A 24,004-nucleotide genomic window follows, 5' to 3' on the forward strand; every position below is an offset into this window, starting at 1 on the left:
AGGCCGGATCCGGAATTAATGCCCATTGAAAGGCATTAATCCGGATCCGGCCTTAAGCTAAACGTCGTTTCGGCGCATTACCGGATCCGACGTTTAGCTTTTTCTGAATGGTTACCATGGCTGCAAGGACGCTAAAGTCCTGGCAGCCATGGTAAAGTGTAGTGGGGAGCGGGGGAGCAGTGTACTTACCGTCCGCGCGGCTCCCGGGGCGCTTCAGAGTGATGTCAGGGCGCCCCACGCGCATGGATGACGTGATCGCATGGACACATCATCCTTGCGCATGGGGCGCTCTGACGTCATTCTGGAGCGCCCCGGGAGCCGCACGGACTGTAAGTATACTGCTCCCCCGCTCCCCACTACTACTATGGCAACCAGGACTTTAATAGCGTCCTGGCTGCCATAGTAACACTGAACGCATTTTGAAGACAGATCCGTCTTCAAATGCTTTCAGTTCACTTGCGGTGTTACGGATCCGGCGGGCACTTCCGGCAAATGGAGTACACGACGGATCCGGACAACGCAAGTGTGAAAGAGCCCTAAGTTCTCTGTCCGCCCCTGGTCAGAGGTCGCACTACGTTTTTTTCCAGAAGAGTAAAAATACTCCTCTGACCATTTTTGAGGAGTATTTTTACCCGAGGAGGACTACGAAAGTTATGGTAATTAAAATACACAATACATAGGCCTGCACTCACTCACATCTGCGTTTGGAGCCTCTGTTGCAGATTCTGTTGAAAGACCAGACAAAAAAGCCTCATATGCAGCACTTTTATGTCTGGCAAAAAGACAGGATCCCGAATGGAAACTGAACAGATCCCATCATAGTCGGCAGAGTCTGTGACAGGAGGAGGAGAGGAGCAGGGTCACCAGTGGGGTGACAGGAAAAGGGGGGAGCAGAGTCACTAGTAGGGTGACAAGAGGAGAGGGGAGCAGGGTCACCAGTGTGGGGGAGCAGGGTCACTAGTGGGGTGACAGGAGGAGGGGAGAGCAGGGTCACCAGTGTGGGGGAGCAGGGTTACTAGTGGGGTGACAGGAGGAGGGGGGGGGCAAGGTTACTAGTGGGGTGACAGGAGGAGGGGGGCAAGGTCACTAGTGGGGTGACAGGAGGAGGGGGGCAAGGTCACTAGTGGGGTGACAGGAGGAGGGGGGGCAAGGTTACTAGTGGGGTGACAGGAGGAGGGGGGGCAAGGTCACTAGTGGGGTGACAGGAGGAGGGGGGAGCAGGGTCACTATTGGGGTGACAGGAGGAGGGCGAGCAGGGTCACTAGTGGGGTGACAGGAGGAGGGGGGCAAGGTCACTATTGGGGTGACAGGAGGAGGGGGAGCAGGATCACTAGTGGGGTGACAGGAGGAGGGGGGAGCATAGAACTGGGAGACTTACCAATTGTTGCGCTTTGAGACCGTCCAGTAACTGTACAATCCGAGGGATGACTGGCAATTGATGGTGAGTCACTCTGTGCAGGGCAGCTGTGGCGAGTATCTATCCCTAGAATGAGCCCTAACCAAGGACCAGGGGAGGGAAACTGCAGGAGCCCTGCCTTATTGCACAAAGAATTGCCCCGATCAGGGAGACCCTATTTGGATGTCTAACCCTATTGGGTGCAATATCCCTCAACAATGCCCTATAACCTAGTATTCATCCACATGGAGACTGTGAAGGCAAAAGTAATTATACTTCCAAAATGCTGTTAAGGAGGATGCTGTGCGTAGGTGGTGGTCAGAGACAACTGTCCCTAGACACCCCTGTATAAGGGACCTCTTCACCTGTGATAGTAGATTTGTGATATACATTCTTAAATGCCCCTGTGGTCTGCTGTATGTGGGGGGAACCTCCATGAGAATTAAAGATCGATTAAGCAAACACAAATCGACTATTAGAAAGGAGAATCTATTACTCCCACTACCGTACCACTTTCATCACAAGAGACATACAATATCACAATTACGCTATCGGGTCATTGAGAGTGTTCCATTACCTCGACGCGGTGGAAATAGAAATAAATAGTTGCTTAAAAGAGAAGCATATTGGATCCATCGATTGCTAACGATGGAGCCAAAAGGTCTAAATCGAGAATATAATGTATGTGGTTTTATATGACACGTTGTCTGAAATCCTGTTCCCCTATTTTTTTCACAGCGGAATTAGCTTTCCAGAATATATATATATATTACATTTGGGGCACTTTACTGGCTACCTTATACTCTGCATAATCTCAGCTATGGGAGGAGTTGATGATGGGACGTCAGTTCCTTTGTGTCCGTTTCTATATAAGGTACAATGGTAGGACGTACAGTATGTATATAGTCTGATGAAAGAACTTATGTGCTGAAACGCGTCACTATGCTGTAATATGTGACAGAATAAATTTGCATCCAATATATCTACGGTGCGAGTGCCGGTCTCTCCTTTACACAAATATTCATTAATCCAGTCACTTTGCCTCTGCATGAACAACACAGACCTAATCTCATCTTCATGGACGACAATGCACCAGTTCATCAAGGTCGCATCATTAGGGAAAAGCTGCTGGAGACTGGGGTACCTCAAATGGAGTGGTCTGCACTTTCTCCAGACCTGAATCCCACTGAAAACCTATGGGATCAGCTGAGTCGCCGTGTTCATGTTCAGACGTGCGCATGTCAGCATAGTGTAAGGCTTTTTTTCCCCAGTCGTTTCCATAACAGCACATCCTGAGACTGACTCCCTCTGATAGGACAGGAAAAAACACAGAGCGGTTTAAATTCCTTCCCCTTCCCTCCATCAATAGTGTTTTTCCTGTCCTGCCAGGCAAGGAAGGACTAGAGAGGTGCTGGGAGCCTCTTTTGGGGTTCCCGGCCGTATTTACCGATTCGCTGGCAGACCAGAGGTCGGATCCGGTGTGCGGCTCTCCCTCCTCCATTGCGGCCTGTGCCTGGACCCTGACTGTTGCGGTGTCCCCGGTGAAGATCCCTGCAGGGAGATATGCAAATGGAGGGAAAGGGAGAAATTTCCTTTTTAACTTCAACAAGGGGGAGGCCTCTTCCTCTTAACAATGACACCATTCAGATGGGGGGGGGGGGGGAAAGAGACTCCGTTCCTTTAAAGCCACTTGGGAGCAAACCATTATAGACCCCTGGATAAACAATATAATAAGAGAAGGGTATCGTATATATAACTGGAGTCTCTTCCCCCTCAAAAATTTACAGAAACCCTTCTCCCCCCATGTCAGTAGTCCTGTCTGAGTTATTACATTCAGGAGCATTAGAACCATAGGTCACTACTATCGTCTTTTCATAACTAAGAAGAAGAATGGCAATTTCAAGAGTATTATGAATCTGAAGCCGTCAAACAAATTCATCTCATATCACAAATTCAAAATGGAGATGGTGAAGTTTGCGTTCAAATAAATCCGGAAGGGGATAGTAATGGCCACCTTTGATCTAAAGGATGCCTACTATCACATCCCAATCCATCCTCAGTCAAGGCATTTTCTCAGGTTTGCAGTTCAGGTGCAGGGTCACACTCACAAAGTTCCTCTTTACTTCTCTCTCAATCCCAGGGATTCTCCTGTGGCAGTAGATGCTTTCAGTCATAACTGGACCTCCAAACTGGTCTATGCATTCCCTCCGTTTCCAGTAATCACCAGAGTTCTGCAAAGATTCCATTCAGAAAACTGCACTCTGATTCTAGTGGCCCACTTTTGGCCTAGACGTGGTGGTTTGGGCTCTGGAGATCCCTCAGTCAGGAAGACCCCATTCTTCTGCCCCAAAGATTAGACCTATATCAGGGACCAATTTACCACCCCAATCCCAGTATGTTGAAGGTATCAGTGTGGATTCTGAAGAATACATCCTGCTTAGATTAGATCTGTCTGAGAGACTGGTACAAACATTGTTACTCAGCAGAAAATCAAAACAGGTCTAAATCCTACTTTAAAGTATGGAAAAAGTTTGCATCCTGGTGTGGTGGGAGTTTTACGAATAATCTCCTAATATTACCCTCATTCTGGATTTCCTTCAGGAAGGCTTAGACCTGGGCCTTGCCCCAAACACGCTCAGAGTTCAGGTCTCGGCTCTGAGTGCTCTGTAGAATACCTGCCTCTCTGATATATCTTGGGTGTCCAGATTTTTAAAAGCAGCAGATAGGCTAAGACCTAGAATAAAAAACATTGTAGTCGGGTGGAACCTCAATACGGTATGGTTAGGTTTAACTTCAACTCTCTTTGAGCCCTTAGATGCTATTTCCATTAGGTGGCTTACTTTTTAAGGCCATATTATTAGCCGCTATATGTTCAGCCAAACGTGTCTGTGAGCTTCAAGCCCTATTTGAGAGTTTTTGACGAAATTTTTTTTTTCAAACTAGACCCGAGGTAGTTACCTCCTTTCATAGATCTCAAGACATCATAATACCTTCTTTTTGTGCTAATCCTACTAGTGAACAAGAAGTCAGACTCCATAACCTACATGTCAGACAAACAGTCCTATAACATTTAGAGGCAACAAAAAGTTGGAGAATTGACAACAACTTATTTATCCAGTTCTGCAGCCCAAAGAAAGAAAGGCGGCAAAAAGCTCCATTTGTGGGCAAGGTCCTCTGTGCTGTAGCCTCTCCCTAATTTTTTGTTCTTTGTTAATTCTCAGGATGTGCTGTCATGGAGACGACTGGGGAAGATTATAATTACTTACCGGTAATTGTTTTTTCCTCTAGCCTCCACAGCGGCACGGATTCACAGGAGGTTACCCCGCCTCCCCTTGAGACAGGAAACAATGTGGAGATATTTAAATAGCCAAATCCCCTTACCTGCTCCAGTAAATAACCGAGAAACTCTGAAATGGATGCAACATAATGTTATTTATCTGTTTTTCAAATAACAAAACAAAATATTAGAGAACGGCATCAAATGAATACATAAATGTGGGGGGAAAATTTCCCGTGCCGCTGTTGAGGCTAGAGAAAAAAACAATTACCTGTAAGTAATTATAATCTTTCCAAATGCCTCCACAGTGGCACGGATTCACAGGAGGAATAACAGAGAAATTAATAACTAGGGTGGGACAACTGCAGATAACACTCTGCGAGCAAACGATAAGTCCCTATTTAACACATCTAATTGATAATGATGAAAAAAAGTAGAAGGCGAAGACCAGGTGGCTGCCTGGCATATTTGTTCCAGAGAGACATCGGCTGACTCTGCCCAGGAAGCTGCGACTGATCGAGTTGAATGAGCTTTTAGTCCCTTCGGAGGAATGACATCTTTGAAGTTGTAGCAAAGAAATGATTGCCGATCTGATCCATCTTCCAATGGTGGTCTTGCTTGCCGCCTGTCCTCTATTTGGCCCAGCAAACTGAATGAAGAGTCTGTCTGTCTTCCTGAAAATTTCTGTTGCCTTAAGGAAAGCTAACACACATCTGCGAACATCCAGATTATGAAAACGCCTCTCTATTAGACAACCTGATGGAGAACCGAATGATGGCAATGAAACTTATTGCAGACAGTGACATTTTGAGACAACCTTGGGTAAAAAAAGAGGGAGGAGTGTTTCAACACTATCCTGTCATCTCTTACAGTTAGATAGGGAGGTCTACATGAAAACGCTCGTATTTTGCCCACTCTTCTAGCTGTTGCAACAAGGAAAATTGTTTTAAAGGACAACAATCTTAAAGGAATTTCAGATAAAGGCTCAAATGGGAAATCGATTAAAACGGACAATACTAAATTTAGATCCCGAGGAGGGACTGTGGATCTGACTATAGGTTAATTCCTTTTATAAATCTTTTAGCAAGATGTAAGTCTGACAATTTTGTATCTAGAAAGTCACTTAGGGCTGAGATATGGACTTTAAAGGGCTTCTGTCAGCCCACTAAACCGTTTTTTTTTTTTTTGCTTAATAATAAACCCTACACTGCGATTTATCCATACATACAGTCAGGTCTATAAATATTGGGACATCGACACAATTGTAACATTTTTGGCTCTATACACCACCACAATGGATTTGAAATGAAACTAACAAGATGTGCTTTACCTGTAGACTGTCAGCTTTAATTTGAGGGTATTTACATGCAAGTCAGGTGAACGGTGTAGGAATTACAACAATTTGCATATGTGCCTCCCTCACAGGGGATTCCGCATAATTAATTTGTTGAGGCCGAATCCCCTGACCATGACCTCAGCCATACCGTTCTTCTAGTGGCATTGGAGAGGTCTGCAGATCTGGCTGCCAATTCTAGTCCTGACAGGACTAGGCAGTGTAGACATACTCATACCTGGCCCTGAAGTCTTGCAGTGCATTCGGCACATGCGCTGTATATGGCTGGTGCACTTGGAAACATGCAGCTGGTTTTAGTTACAGGTACCTAAGGACGGATTCCCTTTAACCCGTAGGATACCGGTGCAAGCGAGGATATCGATTGGCAAGCGAGACAGATTCTCGATTGGAGTGATTTTTGCATGGACAACTGTCTTAATGCATCGTTCTCTATGGTTACCACTAAAACTGTACCCTCGTTCATTTCTGAATTTTCTGATGTTTTCTCTGAGTGTCGTAATCAGGAGTTGCCTCCCCACCGGGAGTATGACTGTCCTGTCAATCTTATTCCCGGAGCTAAATTGCCCAAATCTCGGTTGTATAATCTTTCGGAACCCGAAAGAAAGGCTATGCGAGAATATATCACCGAGAGTTTGGCAAAGGGACATATTAGACCATCCAAGTCCCCAGTGGCTGCTGGATTTTTCTTTGTAAAGAAAAAGGATGGTACCCTGAGACCATGTCTGGACTTCCGTGAGCTCAATCGTATTACCGTCCGTGATCCTTACCCCCCTCCTTTGATTCCGGATTTGTTTAGTCAGATTGTCGGTGCCAAGGTATTCTCTAAATTGGATCTGAGGGGAGCATATAATCTGGTAAGGATCAAGGAGGGGGATGAGTGGAAGACCGCATTTAATACCCCTGAGGGTCATTTTGAAAACCTGGTCATGCCCTTTGGGTTAACCAATGCTCCTGCGGTTTTTCAACACTTTGTCAATGACATCTTTCATCATCTGGTGGGGAAATTTGTCGTTGTACAGTATACCTTGATGACATACTAATTTATTCACCTAATATGGAGACTCATCAGGATTATGTGAGACAGGTGTTACAGATCCTAAGAGAGAATAAGTTGTATGCTAAGATGGAAAAGTGTGTATTTGCTGTACAGGAAGTGCAATTTCTGGGTTACCTGCTCTCATCCTCAGGTTTTCGTATGGATCCCGAGAAGGTCCGTGCCGTGTTGGACTGGGATCAACCCGAAAATCTGAAAGCGCTTATGCGTTTTTTGGGGTTTACCAACTACTACCGTAAATTTATCTTGAACTATTCATTGGTGGTTAAACCTTTAACAGACATGACTAGGAAGGGTGCTGATATTTCTATCTGGTCTGATGCGGCATTACAGGCCTTTTCTGCTGTGAAAGAATGTTTTGCTTCGGCCCCTATTCTGGTGCAAACGGACGTGTCTCAGCCATTTCTTTGGATAGGACCGCGCTACCTCTGGAATCACAGAGAATCCACAATCGAAGCCAGCAAGATATTCACAAGCATGGGGAAGCAAACAGGCCAGTCAAAACCTCTCCTCCTCTCCTTTCCAGGCTTCTATGGAACACCAAAATTGCATCCAATAGTGAAGTACCGTCATGCAAGTCGGAGTAAAAACGGTTTTATTATACTCACAATGCACACGTATAAACAAGCAGTATACAATGGATCAAAATCATTGTATACTTTGATCCATTGTATACTGCTTGTGATTTTGATCCATTGTATACTGCTTGTTTATACGTGTGCATTGTGAGTATAATAAAACCGTTTTTACTCCGACTTGCATGACGGTACTTCACTATTGGATGCAATTTTGGTGTTCCATAGAAGCCTGGAAAGGAGAGGAGGAGAGGTTTTGACTGGCCTGTTTGCTTCCCCATGCTTGTGAATATCTTGCTGGCTTCGATTGTGGATTCTCTGTGATTCCAGAGGTAGCGCGGTCCTATCCAAAGAAACACTTTTACCTGTGTGAACTGTACCCACTTCACCGTCGGGACCTGCGACACCACCAAGCAACGTATTTTTGAGGCTTATTTATTTATTTTTATAAAGTGTCTCAGCCATTTATTGTTGAGGTTGACGCGTCTGAGGTTGGGGTAGGAGCAATATTGTCGCAGGGTCCTTCATCCAGTAAATGGCACCCATGTGCATTTTTTTCTAAAAAACTCTCGACTGCTGAAAGGAATTATGATGTGGGGAATAGGGAATTGCTGGCCATTAAGTTGGCATTCGAGGAGTGGCGGCATTGGTTAGAAGGAGCAATTCATCCTATTATGGTAATTACGGATCACAAGAATCTGGCCTACTTTGAGTCGGCTAAGCGACTGAACCCAAGACAGGCCAGATGGTCATTGTTTTTCACCAGATTTAACTTCATCGTCACTTATCGCCCTGGGGTTAAGAACGTCAAGGCGGATGCTTTGTCACGTAGCTTTCCTGGGGGGGTGAGTGTAATGACCCTAGTCCCATTTTATCTGAAGGGGTGGTTATATCCGCTATTTATCCTGATCTCGAGGTCAGGGTGTTGGAGGCACAGGAGGATGCTCCGGACTCTTGTCCTCAGGGGAAATTGTTCCCTCCGAATTACACGGTTGTGTAAGTGTATTGAGGACTGTGTGTCAGCCTGTGGTACCTGTGCACGTGCTAAGGTGACACATACTCGGCCTTCTGGATCTCTGCTTCCATTGCCCATCCCGTCCAGACCGTGGACCCATTTGTCCATGGATTTACCGAATTCTTCGGGAAAGACTGTGATTCTGGTGGTTGTCGATCGTTTTAGTAAAATGGCACACTTTATTGCATTACCTAGTCTACCCAATGCTAAAACTCTTGAGCAGGTGTTTGTCGACAACATCGTGAAACTACATGGTATTCCCTCTGATGTGGTGTCTGATAGAGGGACTCAGTTTGTTTCCAGATTCTGGAGAGCGTTCTGTACTCGTCTGGGTGTACAATTGTCCTTCTCTTCGGCTTTTCATCCTCAGTCGAATGGACAGACGGAGCGCACTAATCAGAATCTGGAGACTTACTTGAGATGTTTTGTTTCAGAGAATCAGGGACAGTGGTCTTCATTTTTGTTGTTAGCTGAGTTTGCTATAAATAACCGTAGACAGAAATCCACTGATAAGTCGCCGTTTTTTTGGGCATATGGGTTCCATCCACAGTTTGGTACATTTTCTGGTGCTCATAATTCCTGCATTCCTGAGGAGGAACGATTTTCCTCTTCTTTGTCCTCTATTTGGCGGAAAATCCAAAATAACCTGGAAAAGATGGGCAACAGGTATAAGCATGCGGCTGACAGGAGACGTATGAGTGGTCCGGACCTGAGAGTGGGTGATTCTGTGTGGCTGTCTACAAGAAACATTAAACTTAAGGTACCTTCTTGGAAGTTGGGACCAAGATTTATTGGTCCATATAAGATCACTGCCATTGTTAACCCTGTAGCCTTCCGTCTTGAACTTCCTCAGGCATTGAAAATCCATAATGTATTTCATAAATCGTTGTTAAAGAAATGTGTTGAACCGTCCTCCTTGCCTCCCGCTCCTGTCATGGTGGATGGCAATTTAGAATTTCAGATAAGCAGGATTGTGGACTCCCGAGTTCTCTGGAGATCCCTCCATTATCTCGTTCATTGGAGAGGGTACGGACCAGAGGAGAGGATGTGGGTTCCAGCGACCAATGTTAATGCTAGCCATCTGGTGAGAGCATTCCACAGAGCTCATCCTGATCTGTGGATGACACTGATGGGGGGGATCTGTGGACGACACTGATGGGGGGGATCTGTGGACAACACTGATGGGGGGGATCTGTGGACGACACTGATGGGGGGGATCTGTGGACGACACTGATGGGGGGATCTGTGGACGACACTGATGGGGGGATCTGTGGACGACACTGATGGGGGGGATCTGTGGACGACACTGATGGGGGGGATCTGTGGACGACACTGATGGGGGGGATCTGTGGACGACACTGATGGGGGGGATCTGTGGACGACACTGATGGGGGGGATCTGTGGACGACACTGATGGGGGGGATCTGTGGACGACACTGATGGGGGGGATCTGTGGACGACACTGATGGGGGGGATCTGTGGACGACACTGATGGGGGGGATCTGTGGACGACACTGATGGGGGGGATCTGTGGATGACACTGATGGGGGGGATCTGTGGATGACACTGAGGGGGGATCTGTGCATTACACTGAGGGGGATCTGTGCATGACACTGAGGGGGGATCTGTGTATGACACTGAGGGGGGATCCACAGATCCCCATAAGTGTCATCTACAGATCCCCCATCAGATGCATCAGTGTGGAGGGAGGAGGCGGAGACACTCATGGCGGGGCCCGGTGCAGTGACTCTACTCTAATACACCGGGCCCCGCAACTGTTAAACATTCAATCTGATTTATATCTAATAGTATATGCTCTGTACGGCTCTTACTGTAGTACTGTAAGTATAGCGCAGACCGGCATCTCCATCGGTCATGCGCCGCTTGCCGCACCTCCTTCCTCATGCGCCGTCTGCTCCAGCTCCCTCTGTCATGCGCCGCCTGCCCCAGCTCCCTCCTCATGCGCCGCCTGCCTGCTTATCTCACTTTATGAATGAACGAGCAGGCGGCGCATGACAGAGGGAGCTGGGGCAGGCGGCGCATGACAGAGGGAGCTGGGGCAGGCGGCGCATGACAGGGAGCTGGAGCAGGCGGCGCATGAGGAAGGAGGTGCGGCAAGCGGCGCATGACCGAAGGAGATGCCGGTCTGCGCTATACTTACAGTACTACAGTAAGAGCCGTACAGAGCATATACTATTAGATATAAATCAGATTAAATGTTTAACAGTTGCGAGGCCCGGTGTATTAGAGTAGAGTCACTGCACCGGGCCCCGCCTCCTCCCTCCACACTGTCACTGATACTTCGCTGGCCGCGCTGTGCAGCATAGCGGCCAGCGAAGTATTCGCTTTATAAGACGCACAGCCATTTTCCCCCCACTTTTGGGGGGAAAAAAGTGCATCTTATAAAGCGAAAAATACGGTAAAATAATGCCGGATGCCTTATTCCGGCAAGTGTTCTGGAATTTTGGACAGAGAAAATACTGCAGCATGCTGCAGTATTTTCTCCGTCCAAAAACCGTACAGTGACTGAACTGAAGACATCCTGATGCATACTGTATGGATTGCTCTCCATTCAGAATGCATTAGGATAAAACTGATCAGTTTTTTTCAGTATTGAGCCCCTAGGGCGGAACTCAATACCAGAAAAGAAAAAACGCTAGTGTGAAAGTACCCTAAGATGAAACATTTTTTTCAATCGCTGCACCAACCTAGCACACATCAGCAAACTGATTGGAACCACCTAAACAACCAGGGTCCATTGTTCCTGGGCTATGCCCTTTTTTCAGCACCTACCCTGGCCCCATGGACTTCTGGGTGGCAGGAATAGGCCCAGTTTGTTATTGGTGTACTGTCTTGTCCAGCGTCCAATGTGCTGTCAGAGAGGGTATTCCGCTCACCATATGGCAGTATCACACCAAAGCTGACAAAATTGTCCTCCAAAAGTGTGGAAAAATGAAGATTACTCTTACCGGTAATTGGATTTTCCTGAACCTACGACAGAGGATCCGCCCCCAAAGACAGGAAACCTTAAGTACAAAAAGGCAGAGACTCCCCTCCAACTTCAGTATGTCCTTTCCAAGGATTTGAAGAACTCTGCCCCATAAGGTTAGTAACACATAAATATCTATATACACTTTTTTTTTTACTGCAAGACCCGTGAATAATCATCCAGCACCAATAAAAGAGGGAAGGGAAAAATATGGGTGCCGTCGTGGGTTCAGGAAAATCCAATTACCGGTAAGAGTAATCTTTCCCCTCACCCACGACAGCACCACGAGAGAGAGAACCAAGGAACTCTTAGGGTGGGATAACAGCAGAAAGCACCTTAGAACCAAAGGATAAATCGGAAGGAGAATTTAACTGTAAGCGATAGTGATTAAAGAAGGTAGAAGGTGAAGACCAGACCGCTGCTTTGCAGATATCTTCAATAGTAACTGCAGCTCTTTCCGCCCAAGAGGTAGAGATAGCCTTAGTAGAATGTGCTTGAAGGCCTTGTGGAGGCTCCCTTCCCGAAGAAGAGTAGGCCAGGCATACCGCGGAAGTAATCCACCTTGCCAGAGTTTTTTTTAGAGGCTTGTTGTCCCTTATTCCTTCCCTGAAAAAGAATAAACAACGAGGAAGACTTCCTCCAATCTTTAGTTTTAGTTAAGTAATGAATCAAACATCTCCAGACATCAAGGCAATGGAAAGCCTTTTCCTTCTCTGATGTTGGATTCTAAAAGAAAGACGGAAGAATGATCTCCTGAGACTTATAAAACCTGGTTGCCCCTTTCTGAATAAATGCAGGGTCAGGGGTCTGATAACTATCCTATCACCTAGAATGGTAGTATAAGGAACATTTATAGAGATAGCCTGGAGCGCAATAATTCTACGAGCTGACGTAAGAGCTACTAATCATTCAAGGAAAATCCTAGCAGTCGTGTCTTCAATCAATAGGATATTTATTTCATCAAATTAGAAATGTCCACAATCCTGGACGCGTTGCGGCTAGCATGCCTTCAATCGCAGCATGCTCTATATTCTGCGTTTTTCACGCAACGCAGGCCCCATAGAAGTGAATGGGGTTTGCGAAAATCGCAAGCATCCGCAAGCAAGTGCGGATGCGGTGCGATTTTTCACGCACGGTTGCTAGGAGACGATCGGGATGGAGACCCGATCATTATTATTTTCCCTTATAACATGGTTATAAGGGAAAATAATAGCATTCTGAATACAGAATGCATAGTAAAATAGCGCTGGAGGGGTTAAAAAAATATATATAAAAATTTAACTCACCTTAATCCACTTGATCGCGGAGGCCGGCATCTCCTTCTGTCTCCTTTGCTGAACAGGACCCGTGGTGAGCATTCATTACAGGAAAATGACCTGTGGTGACGTCACTCCGGTCATCACATGATCCATCACCATGGTAAAAGATCATGTGATGACCGGAGTGACATCACCACAGGTCATTTTCCTGTAATGAATGCTCACCACAGGTCCTGTTCAGCAAAGGAGACAGAAGGAGATGCCGGCCTCTGCGATCAAGTGGATTAAGGCGAGTTAAATTATTTTTTATTTTTTTTTAACCCCTCCAACGCTATTTTACTATGCATTCTGTATTCAGAATGCTATTATTTTCCCTTATAACCATGTTATAAGGGAAAATAATACAATCTACAGAACACCGATCCCAAGCCCGAACTTCTGTGAAGAAGTTCGGTTTGGGTACCAAACATGCGCGATTTTTCTCACGCGCGTGCAAAACGCATTACAATGTTTTGCACTCGCGCGGAAAAATCGCGGGTGTTCCCGTAAAGCACCCGCACATTTTCCTGCCACGCCCGTCTGAAAGAGGCCTTAGAGACACAATTTAAGAGACAAAAACTTAATCTGTTCAATAGGCTCAAAGGGATGAATAGTAAAGGCCTCTAGAACTATATTTACAGTAAGTCCCAAGAGGCTACCCTTGGGGACACACTCAGAGCTGTTTTGGAGATAGATTTAAGGAAACGTGTGACCTAAGCATTTGTCGCTATCTGTTCATTAAAGAGGGCCAAGAGTGCTGAAACTTGTACCTTTAAGGTATTGGGGGATAATCCTATCGCCAATCCCTTCTGAAGAAATTCTAGAATCTTATTAACTGGAGCCGGACCTGGAAGGTCTCTAAATTGTAACCCTGCAAAGGACAATCATTTTTTCCAAGTTCTAGTATATATAGAGATTGTGATTTTTTTCCTACTTTTCAACAGGGTATTTATCAATTCATTAGAAAACCCTCTTTTAGCTAAAAGCTGTCTTTCAAGTTCCATGCCGTCAGGTGAAGGCTGTCTACCTGAGGGTGAAACACCAGCCCCTGAGAAAGAAGGCTCCGGGTTGCAGGGAGAACCCATGGATCAGTCACTGACAATTTTCTCAGCCAAGTGAACCATGGCCTCTTGGGCCAAAATGGAGCTATTAGGATTATCCTCTCCTGATCTTCCCTTATCTTTTCCAGAACTCAAGGAATCAAAGGAAAGGCGTAAGCTAGTGGAAAGTGCCACCTGTTGAGAAAGGCGTCTAGACCATAGGGGGATCCCTCCGGGGACAGGGAGAAACATTTTTTCTACCTACCTGTTCTGGACTGAAGCCGAAAGATCTATGCATGGAAGACCCCAGCTGTCTACTATCTGTCCAAAAATTTTCCCCCTGGGAAATTATATGACGGCTCAAAAAATCTGCCTGGACATTCTCCTTCCCCTTTATGTGGACTGCTGAGATTGACTTGCAGTACTGTTCCACTATCTGAATAATTGAGCTGAGCATACATCATACTTTGGCTTCTGGTACCCCCCTGTTTGTTTATATAGGACACCACTGTACTGTTGTCTGACATTATACTCAAGTCCCTGCCTATAATTAACGGAAGTACTTTTAGAATCGCAAACTTTACCGCCATCAACTCTTTCATATTGGAGGATGCCAACTTCATGCTCCCTTTCCATAGCCCCTGAAAAGATAGATCTTCAAAGTGGCCGCCCCAGCCCCAAGGGCTTGCGTCGGTCATTAGGCATACTAAGTTGTTCCTTATCCATGGAATTCCCTGACTTAAATTGTCTATATTTAACCACCATTCCAGTTTGAGTAAGGTCTGGGCCGAAACCTCTATTTTTAATTCTAAGGGTTGCCTCCCTTTTTGCCAAGCTGTCAATATTTCCCACTGAAGATCTCTTGAGTGAAACTGGGCCCGCATGACCACCGGAATACACGAAGTTAGGCTTCCCAGGATCGACATACCTTTTTGCGAGAAACTTTTTGGATGATTTATTAAGGTCCATATCTTTTCCCCTATTTTCAAGATTTTGTCCTCTGGCAACAAACACATCTGCTTTCTAGAATCTAGGATCAGACCTAGGAATTGCTGGCACTGAAGAGGGTACAGCTTCGATTTTTCCTTGTTCAATATCCATCCCAAGTCTTCCAGGATCTGGATCACTTCCTGTACCGCTCTGCTGCAGGCATCCTTGGTCTCTGCTACAACCAGAAAATCATCCAGGTATGGAATAAATAGTATGTCTTTCTCTCAAATGTAAGCCTACATCTCTGCCTCTACAGTATTTTGGTAAATACCCTGGGCGCCATTGATAACCCGAAGGGAAGGGCCTGGAACTGCGTGTGATTGATGACTCCTTTTATCTCCACTGCTACCCTTAAATATTTTTGATGTTCTTGACAAATAGGAACATGAAAGTAAGCGTCTTAAGTCTAGCACATCCATGAAGCACCCTGGAAACAACAGATTTATTACTTACTTTATAGTTTCCATGCTGAATTTTTTTTTGCAGTAAGAATCAATTTAACTTTCTTAAATTTATGATGGTTCTGAAGGAACCATCGGGTTTTCTGACTAAAAAAGCGGAGAGTAGAAACCCTCTCCCTCCTCACCGCTTGGCACTGGTACCAAACAAAACCTTCTTTTCTCTCAGAAATAGAACTTGTGATATTATAGCATTTTCTTCTACTTGTGATGATTTTGTTACTATGAATCTTGATGGGGGTAGGGAGCGAAACTCCATTTTCAGGCCCTGACCCAATGTGTCCAAAATCCAGGGACTCCTGGAAATGAATGCCCATGTTTCCCTCCCACATGGCATCTGGCATCATTGCTGACCTGTTTTTTTATTATCTCCAACAGACTTCTTCTTGTCTGCCGCTTTTTCCAACAACTCATCCAGGGCTGACCCAAACAAGTATTCCCCTTCACAGAGCAGCGTACAAAGCCTCTTCTTAGATTGAAGGTCTCCGCTCCAATTATTTAACCATAGGGCTCTGCGCGCTGAATTAGTTAAACCAGAACGAGCAGCTAACTTTATTGCATCAGCTGATGCATCTGCCAAGAAATCTACTGCTTTCTTAATGATTGGAAGGCCTGCTAATATTTCTTCCCTGGGGCAATTATTTTTTAACTGATCTTCTAGCTCAGATAACCAGATTATTAGTGATCGGGCAGTGCAGGTTGAGGCAATAGAAGGCCTAAAGCTAGAAGTTGAAGCTTCCCAAGCCCTCTTTAAAATCCCCTCCGCTTTTTTATCCAAGGGGTCCTTTAATGACCCCATGTCTTCAAAGGGTAGGGATGACTTTTTTGCTACTTTGGAGATAGCAACATCTATTTTGGGAGCTTTATTCCAGGTAGCCTCTGCCTCCTCAGAAAAGGTTTAAATTTTTTTAAAAATATAGACCCTTTTGTTAGGCCTTCGTCATTCTTCATTAATTAATGCCGATACATTTTTATGAACCGGAAAGGATCTCATATGTTTAGTCTCAAGACCACCAAACATTATGTCCTGCACTGATTTCGGCTCCTTAGCACCTTCTATCCCCTTTTAATAATTTAGCTATATCTTCAATCGGAAAAAATGGTTTTCCAATTTCATTTTGTTCATTTTCAGAAGGGCAAGATGAGGCATCCGAAAAAGGATTCTCCAAGGCATGGAAATCTCCCCCCGCTTCTGAATCTGAGGAAGCGACATTATACATTGTCTGCTTTTTCCTAGGCTTCTGTTCACTAGATGCACTGAACTTCCTTGAAGCCAGAGACGAGTCTATTTCAGATCTGACTAAAGACTGTAGGCATTTATAAAATGATGGCGATTCCTCTGCCACAGTTTTATCAATGCATGGCCTACATAACTTTTTTACATAGTCAGAAGCCGAGGCACATGTACATATGGCACACTCTTTATGACGCCTTTTAGCCAAAGCTTTCCTAGGCTTCCCCTGAAAAAAAAAATATAATAATTATATATATATATATATATATATATATATATATACACACACACACACACAGTACATATACATACATACACACACACATATATATATATATATACACAGACACAAGTCATGAGGATGAAAATAAATATATATGGCCGTAAGCCTCTCACCCCTCCAATAGGTACCACGGCTGGTTTGGATACTGGATCTTCAACTGTGTCCTTTTCTTCCTCCATAGTGGCAGCCGGAGAATACCGCTCCTGATTCCAACAGTAAGCCGGTAAAACCCACTCCGACAGCTCACTTCCGGGTTCCTGTGCATTTTTAGCACCTCTCCTCAGCACGTGATGCGTCACTACACATACGTGCGCTCCAGGCCTCTTTCTGGATACCGTAACTGCCTTCCACAGAGCGGAGCAGAAGCTCCTCCCCCTGGACTTTAAAATTTTCCTCTTTTGCCGCGCGCGCGATGCTTACTGGTGCTTTCCAGTAGCACTGAAGCATCATGTCAATAAGTGCTCAGGAGCCTCCAGCCATTGCGCCTCTGTCAGACCCCTCGTGCACCACTGTGCCACGACCTAAGGACGGGGACCGTGGGTAACGAAGGGCAGCCACAGGGAGAGAAGGATGTACCACAGGCTTCCCCTCCAAAGACAGGAAACCATACTGAAGTTGGAGGGGAGTCTCTGCCTTTTTGTACCTCAGGTTTCCTGTCTTTGGGGGCAGATCCTCTCTCTCGTGGTGCTGTCGTGGGTGAGGGGTAAACATTACATTTGTGAAAATCCATGAACATTATCACATACCTTTGGCTGGTGCTACTGTCTACATCTACCATTGCTGTTAGTGTCTATTTATCACTGGCACCACTGCCACTGTCTGCCTGTCCATTTTCTATACAGTGCTGCTGCTACTATTGCCCCAGCCACTACTACTACCCCTACACAGGTGCACATCTTCTGCGTTGTTTGTCACGTTTCATACTGTGTTGCTGCAGCTACTACTACCCCTGATGGCTTTATGTCTACCCCTATATAACTTGCACATCTCCTGCCTTGTCCATCAAGTTTTTTGCTGTACTGCTGTGGCTACTACTACCCATACACAACCTGCTGCCTTTTTTAATCAGGTTTCATACCGTACTGCTGCCTTTATTACTACCCCTATGCGCATATCTCCTATCAGTATACTGCTGTTGCTCGCAAAAAAGGGATAATTTTTTGAATGCTTGTTCAAAACAAGCCATTGCTTTTTCTGACACCACCATGCATGTATAAACACAGCCAAACACCAAAAGGGATTATTTTTGGACCATTTTTATTTTTAAAAATACAGGGTGAGGCAAAAGTCTGGACTCAAAGTTTTAACTGGTGCAATTTGCAGAAAATTTACTTCCAATCTAGGAGTATTAATAGGGAGAGAGGCTGCGTTATTTGGTGTTCGACCACCATTTTGAAATTTATCATTTTGAATACAGCTCAGGCGTTTCCAGTGGGAAGGTGGTCATGTGCTATATCAACCTTGGATAGATTTACTAAAACACACTGGAAGTGTCAGTTTGTGATCTATAGTTACCTGTTTAGGAGTCAAGTGTTTCCTAAAAGTCTTTACATGACATGTTCAATGTGTCCACCATTCTGGCAGATGCACAAGGTCAAACGTTTAATCATGTCTTTTGAACATAGTTGAGTTTATTCACATTTCAAGAAATTCTCTCATCTATACTTCTCTCCTGTGTGACTTCTCTGATGTGCAACAAGGCTTGGCTTTTGTGTAAAACGTTTCCCACATTCTGAACATAAAAACGGCTTCTCTCCTCTATGACTTCTTTCATGCCTAACAAGACTTGATTTCTCTGTAAAGAATTTCCCACATTCTGAACATAAATGTGGTTTGTTTCCCGTGTGAACTCGCTTATGTGCAACAAGATTTGATTTAGTTTTAAAACATTTTCCACATTCTGAACATGAAAATGGCATCTCTCCTGTGTGACTTCTCTGATGAGAAACAAGACTTGATTTATATGTAAAACATTTCCCACATTCTGAACATGAATATGGCTTCTCTCCTGTGTGAATTTTCTGATGTGTAACAAGATGTGATTTATTCGTAAAACATTTCACACATTCTGGACATGAAAACGGCTTTTCCCCTGTGTGAGTTCTCTCATGATAAACAAGACTTGATTTATATGTAAAACATTGCCCACATTTGGAACATGAATATGGCTTCTCTCCTGTGTGAATTCTCTCATGTGTAACAAGATGTGATTTATTTGTAAAACATTTCCCACATTCTGAACACGAATATGGCTTCTCTCCTGTGTGAATTCTCTCATGTTTAACAAGACTTGATATATCTGTAAAACTTTTCCCACATTCTGAACATGAATGTGGCTTCTCTCCACTGTGAATTCTCTCGTGTGTAATAAGATGTGATTTCTGTGTAAAACATTTCCCACAATCTGAACACGAATATGGCTTCGCTCGTGTGGGAGTTCTTTCATGTTTAATGAGATTCGATCTACTTAAAAAAAAAATCCCAAATTCTGAACATGAATGTGGTTTCTCTCCTGTGTGATGTTTCTCATGTTTAACAAGATCATTTTTTTTTAAAAAGCATTTTCCACATTCTGAACATGAATATGGCCTCTCTCCTGTGTGAATTCTCTCATGTTTAGTAAGGTGTGATTTCTGTGTAAAACATTTCCCACATTCTGAACATGAATATGGCTTCTCTTCTGTGTGAAGTTTCTTATGTTTAACAAGATATTTTTTATTTGTAAAGCACTTCCCACATTCTGAACAGGAGTGTGGTTTCTTCCCTGTGTGACATCTTCTGTGTGTAGAAAGTCTTGATCTCTTTGTGAACGCTTTATCACAATGAAACCTTTTACCCCCTTTCTGACCTGTACTTGTAACAGTCCATGATTGATTAGGAGAAGGTCCCTCATGGTTAGGAAGATTACATGATAGAGCTGTACTGTGAAGTTCTGGATATAAATTTTCTCCTGAAGAGCGCTGCATGATATCTTCTTCTTCTGCTTTATAATTTAGTGATAACATGACGTTTCCCTCAGTATTCTTAGTGGGATTTTCTGTTAAAATACAGAGTAGACAGACTTATTCACATGTTGGTTTGAATACGCATCTGAGCTGCATTGTTTGCAGGTCAGATGCAGACCTATTCACTTCAATGGGGCCGCGAATGATGCAGACAGCACTTCGTAACATCCGTCCTGCTGCCCCTCAAAAAACAAAGTAGAACATAACCTATTCTTGTCCATATGACGGACAAGGATAGGACTGCTCTATTGAGGGTCAGACGTTCTGTTCCACCGTGTTTTGCGGATCCAAAAGTTGCTGGCCACAGAAAAGACATAGTCATAGGCAAGTGACTTTAGGCTGAAAGTGGATCCAGGTGGAATGGGAAGTGAAAGCCATTCACATTGAATTCACTCCTGGCTTTAGTTCAAAAACCGAAGGTGTGATTCTTGTCTTAGAAGACTTTGTTTAATACTCTGACAAAGTTCAGAATGCGGCTGTACACCTGGTTGCCACTTTTAAAGGATAACTGTCACATTTAGACCCTAATTTTAATTTTCATATATGAAGTTACTAATAACATGATATTTCAGAATCAGTTACTATTAGACTGACTTACCCCATATTTAATAAGATTCAGCCCTTAGCAACCAGTCTGCATAAAACTGCAATTTCACTATTCAGTTAAGATGGCCACCACTGCCCTCACCCTGAGGCTAATCCCGCCTGCCCTCACTACCCACAATGCATTGAGCTCCTCACATGCACTAGCCAGTAACAATAGCCCCCCAAAAGTGTCAGTAACTAAAGCCCTCCCCCCTAAAGGGTTAATCTCCTGCAGCACAAAGGGGTCCTCTTACCACATGTTGCTTGTGTTTATACACTGAGCAGATGGAAGATCTCCCTTCCCTGGTCTGCGCTGCTCCAACTCTGCATTCTCCAGCTCTGCTGAGTGAGGGAGTGTCTGCCAAGCGCAAGGACAGGGAGAAGTGCACACAGCCCAGGCACTGTTATCAGCTGCTGGGGAGGACCTGGCTTTAATCATTTACTTACAGTCCCTGGCTGTCAGTAATGTGAGCCTGCACGCAGCTTGCTTCTGCGTGCTCCGTCTATCAACAGATAGACGGATCATGCCTAGCAACCCTATTTTAAGCACAGGTAAAAATAGGCAGTACAGGGAACAAAAATGTGGAATTAAGGGGTAATTGAATACACAGTGAAAAGTTGAAATAGGGCCACCAAGGTGATATTAATCACCACAATCCAATACTCCAAAAAAAAAAATACGACAGTTATCCTTTAATCCTAGCCCTGACTACTATAAGTATGAACAGACCTCTATGGTAGGAATGCTCATTAGAAGGAACCTAAGCCCTATCTCACCCTAAAGGGCCCTGGAAATAGTGAAAGGACAACAGACGACCTGTTCCTTCCAATCTGAAGGAACACGAGACTCCCTTAGGCCTAATACCAACAGATAGGGGAATAAAACAAACTAGAAATAGGAAAAAGACACTTAACTCTGATAAGTACGCGGACGAGTAGGAACTCAATGGAGAACCAAACACCAGCACTTCCACAATCAAGAAGGAGCCATCAACCGCATAGCATGATGGGTGAGACCAGACTTAATAGAAGAGTTGGAATGACCACTTAAGCTACACCTGAGACAAGAGGTGTGGTCATAACCAGCAACAACACTGAAACAAGTGAAACCAAAGAGGCTGTCAGATCACATCACGTGCAGCCAGTCTTTTAGATCTTCTGACCACTGTCACAGGAGAGACCGTGACAAGCAGCCGGTGATCAGATTCTCCTCCTGCCCTGAAGTCACTTTCTCCATTCATGATTCCATACCTGTGGTGATATCTCCTGGAATGTCCTCCTCCACCTCACTCTTACATGGGGGATTGCCCATCATCCGCTCTTCATCGTCCATTTTAATATCAGTCAGAATTTCCCCACGATTTGTCATCTGTAACAATTCAGTACAATACAGCAGACAGGTGGGAAATCTAACAGATCCACATAAGAGACCCCCACAATCTATGACCCCTCTATGACTGCAGGACCCCCCTATATAGATGTGTATAGGGCCCAGCTCCATCTACCTGAGGATAATCTGGTACCTTCTCCTCTGGACAGTCCTGGGAATACAGAGGACGGGGACATCTCTCTTGCGGATTTCTCCTCCTGTATCCATCTGTGGAGACACAATCACACAGTGACTGAAAACGTGGCCTTCTGTAGATCTGTCTATAGATCAGACACTCCTCTTAGCTCTTTCACTTCAGTGACCAGTAACCTCTGGTCTAAGAGATAATAGAAGGCAGTGGGCCGATGGCTCCTTCTCCATCATAGTACATTGTGAGGATGAGGATACAAATATATATGGCAGTGATGGGGGGATTCCTTTTAAGAGCACCCTACAGAAGCAAATTACACCCTGCTTATGAGGTAACTCACAGTTAAGACCTTCATCAGTCAAGGTACATGGAGGAAGTAAAAAAAACTACTCCCAGTCTCCTCTCCACCAGGCACCGAGGAGTTGGAGAAAGCTCAACATCTATATCCTCCTCCAAGCCTCATTTCCCTTTCTCTTAAAAAGCTGTTATGGGGATATTTTCGGTGAGCCCATGACAGCACCATGAGAGAAGCTTGGGTTGGACGGCACTCCTCTAGTGTCGTTTTGGTACGGTGCTCAATGGTAATTTGAGGTAATATAGTAAAGGAAAACCACGGCACTCGTTTTTAGTAGTTTTGAAAAATTATATTTTCATTTCGTAATATTTCATATCATATTCATTTCATCATTTATCATATCAGCATCCAGGAATATAATTTGCACAGACTGGCCAACGTTTCGGTCCTAGTATGGGACCTTGATCACGGCCTTAGTCTTGGTTGCATGTTGCCTGTGTGGGATGCGCATCCCACACAGGCAACATGCAACCAAGACTAAGGCCGTGATCAAGGTCCCATACTAGGACCGAAACGTTAGACTAAGGCCGTGATCAAGGTCCCATACTAGGACCGAAACGTTGGCCAGTCTGTGCAAATTATATTCCTGGATGCTGATATGATAAATGATGAAATGAATATGATATGAAATATTACGAAACGGCACCATGAGAGAGACTGTCGCCTGCTGGACAGGAACCTGTGGGATCACTGAAACCCCCATCGTCCTCTGTAGGAAGATTAATTCCAAGGACAGTTACTCCCTTCTCAGTATATACACTTATCAGCCACAACATTGATACCACTAATTATCTGGAGACAATGACGCCAGATTGAAGGGGGGCAGGGGGGTAGATAGGAAAATAGGTAAGCATAAGTATCTGAGGGCCTTTAGGCCTGAAGTGTGATGTGCAGATGACTGGGTCAGATCATCTCCAGAGCGGGCTGTCTTTGGAGTGTTCTAGATATGGGGTGGCTAATACTGTCTACCAAAAGTGGACCAAGGCAGGACAACCAGCAAACCAGTGACAGGGCCTTGTGCAAAAGGCTAGATGATGTGAACCCTGTCCACTACCAAACGTGCCTAAAATGTGCACCTGAGCATCAGAAAAGGAGCAACTGAAGAATACAGACTGGTGTCACATTACATCATGTGGACAGAGTGCTTGTCACTTAACTGGGAAAGAGATGGCACCAGGTGCACTATGGAAAGAAGACAAGATGAAGGAGGCAGTCTGATGCTCGGGGCAATGTTCCTCTGGATACTTTGGCTCCTGGTATCACGTGGATGTGACTCGTACGACCTACATAAACAGTTTGACAACAAGTACTTTCCTTCATGGCAGCAGTGTCCTCTTTCAGCAGGATAATGCTATACTGCAAAACTGTTCAGGAATAAGGAACATGACAGAGATCAAGGTGATGCCTTGTCTCCAGATTCCCGGATCTCAACTGGATCATCATCATGTGGGCTGGAAAACAAGTCCGATCCATGGAGGCTGCACTGAGCGATTTAAATGATTTGCCTTACAAACAAGTCTCCTGTTGTCTGCAGATATAGGCTATGATCACTCTCTAATGCCACAGGACTACCCCC

General features: G+C 44.8%; 2 protein-coding genes across 2 annotated transcripts in view; both read right to left on the reverse strand.

The window, feature by feature from the left end:
- Positions 1 to 24,004, reverse strand: part of LOC120990673 (zinc finger protein 585A-like) — a 1,368,789-nt gene that overhangs the window by 285,961 nt on the left and 1,058,824 nt on the right. The window contains exons 2-3 of the mRNA XM_040419583.1: positions 22,059 to 22,150; positions 21,805 to 21,922 (exon numbers count right to left, since the gene is read on the reverse strand). Of these exons, the coding sequence (XP_040275517.1) occupies positions 21,805 to 21,922; positions 22,059 to 22,150 (210 nt within the window). The remainder of the gene's footprint in view (positions 1 to 21,804; positions 21,923 to 22,058; positions 22,151 to 24,004) is intronic.
- LOC120991237 (gastrula zinc finger protein XlCGF17.1-like) overlaps positions 1 to 24,004 on the reverse strand; it is a 250,829-nt gene that overhangs the window by 219,980 nt on the left and 6,845 nt on the right. The window lies entirely within an intron of this gene.

The sequence above is a fragment of the Bufo bufo genome, chromosome 2 (genome assembly GCF_905171765.1).
Source record: "Bufo bufo chromosome 2, aBufBuf1.1, whole genome shotgun sequence".
NCBI classification, from domain to species: Eukaryota; Metazoa; Chordata; class Amphibia; order Anura; family Bufonidae; genus Bufo; species Bufo bufo.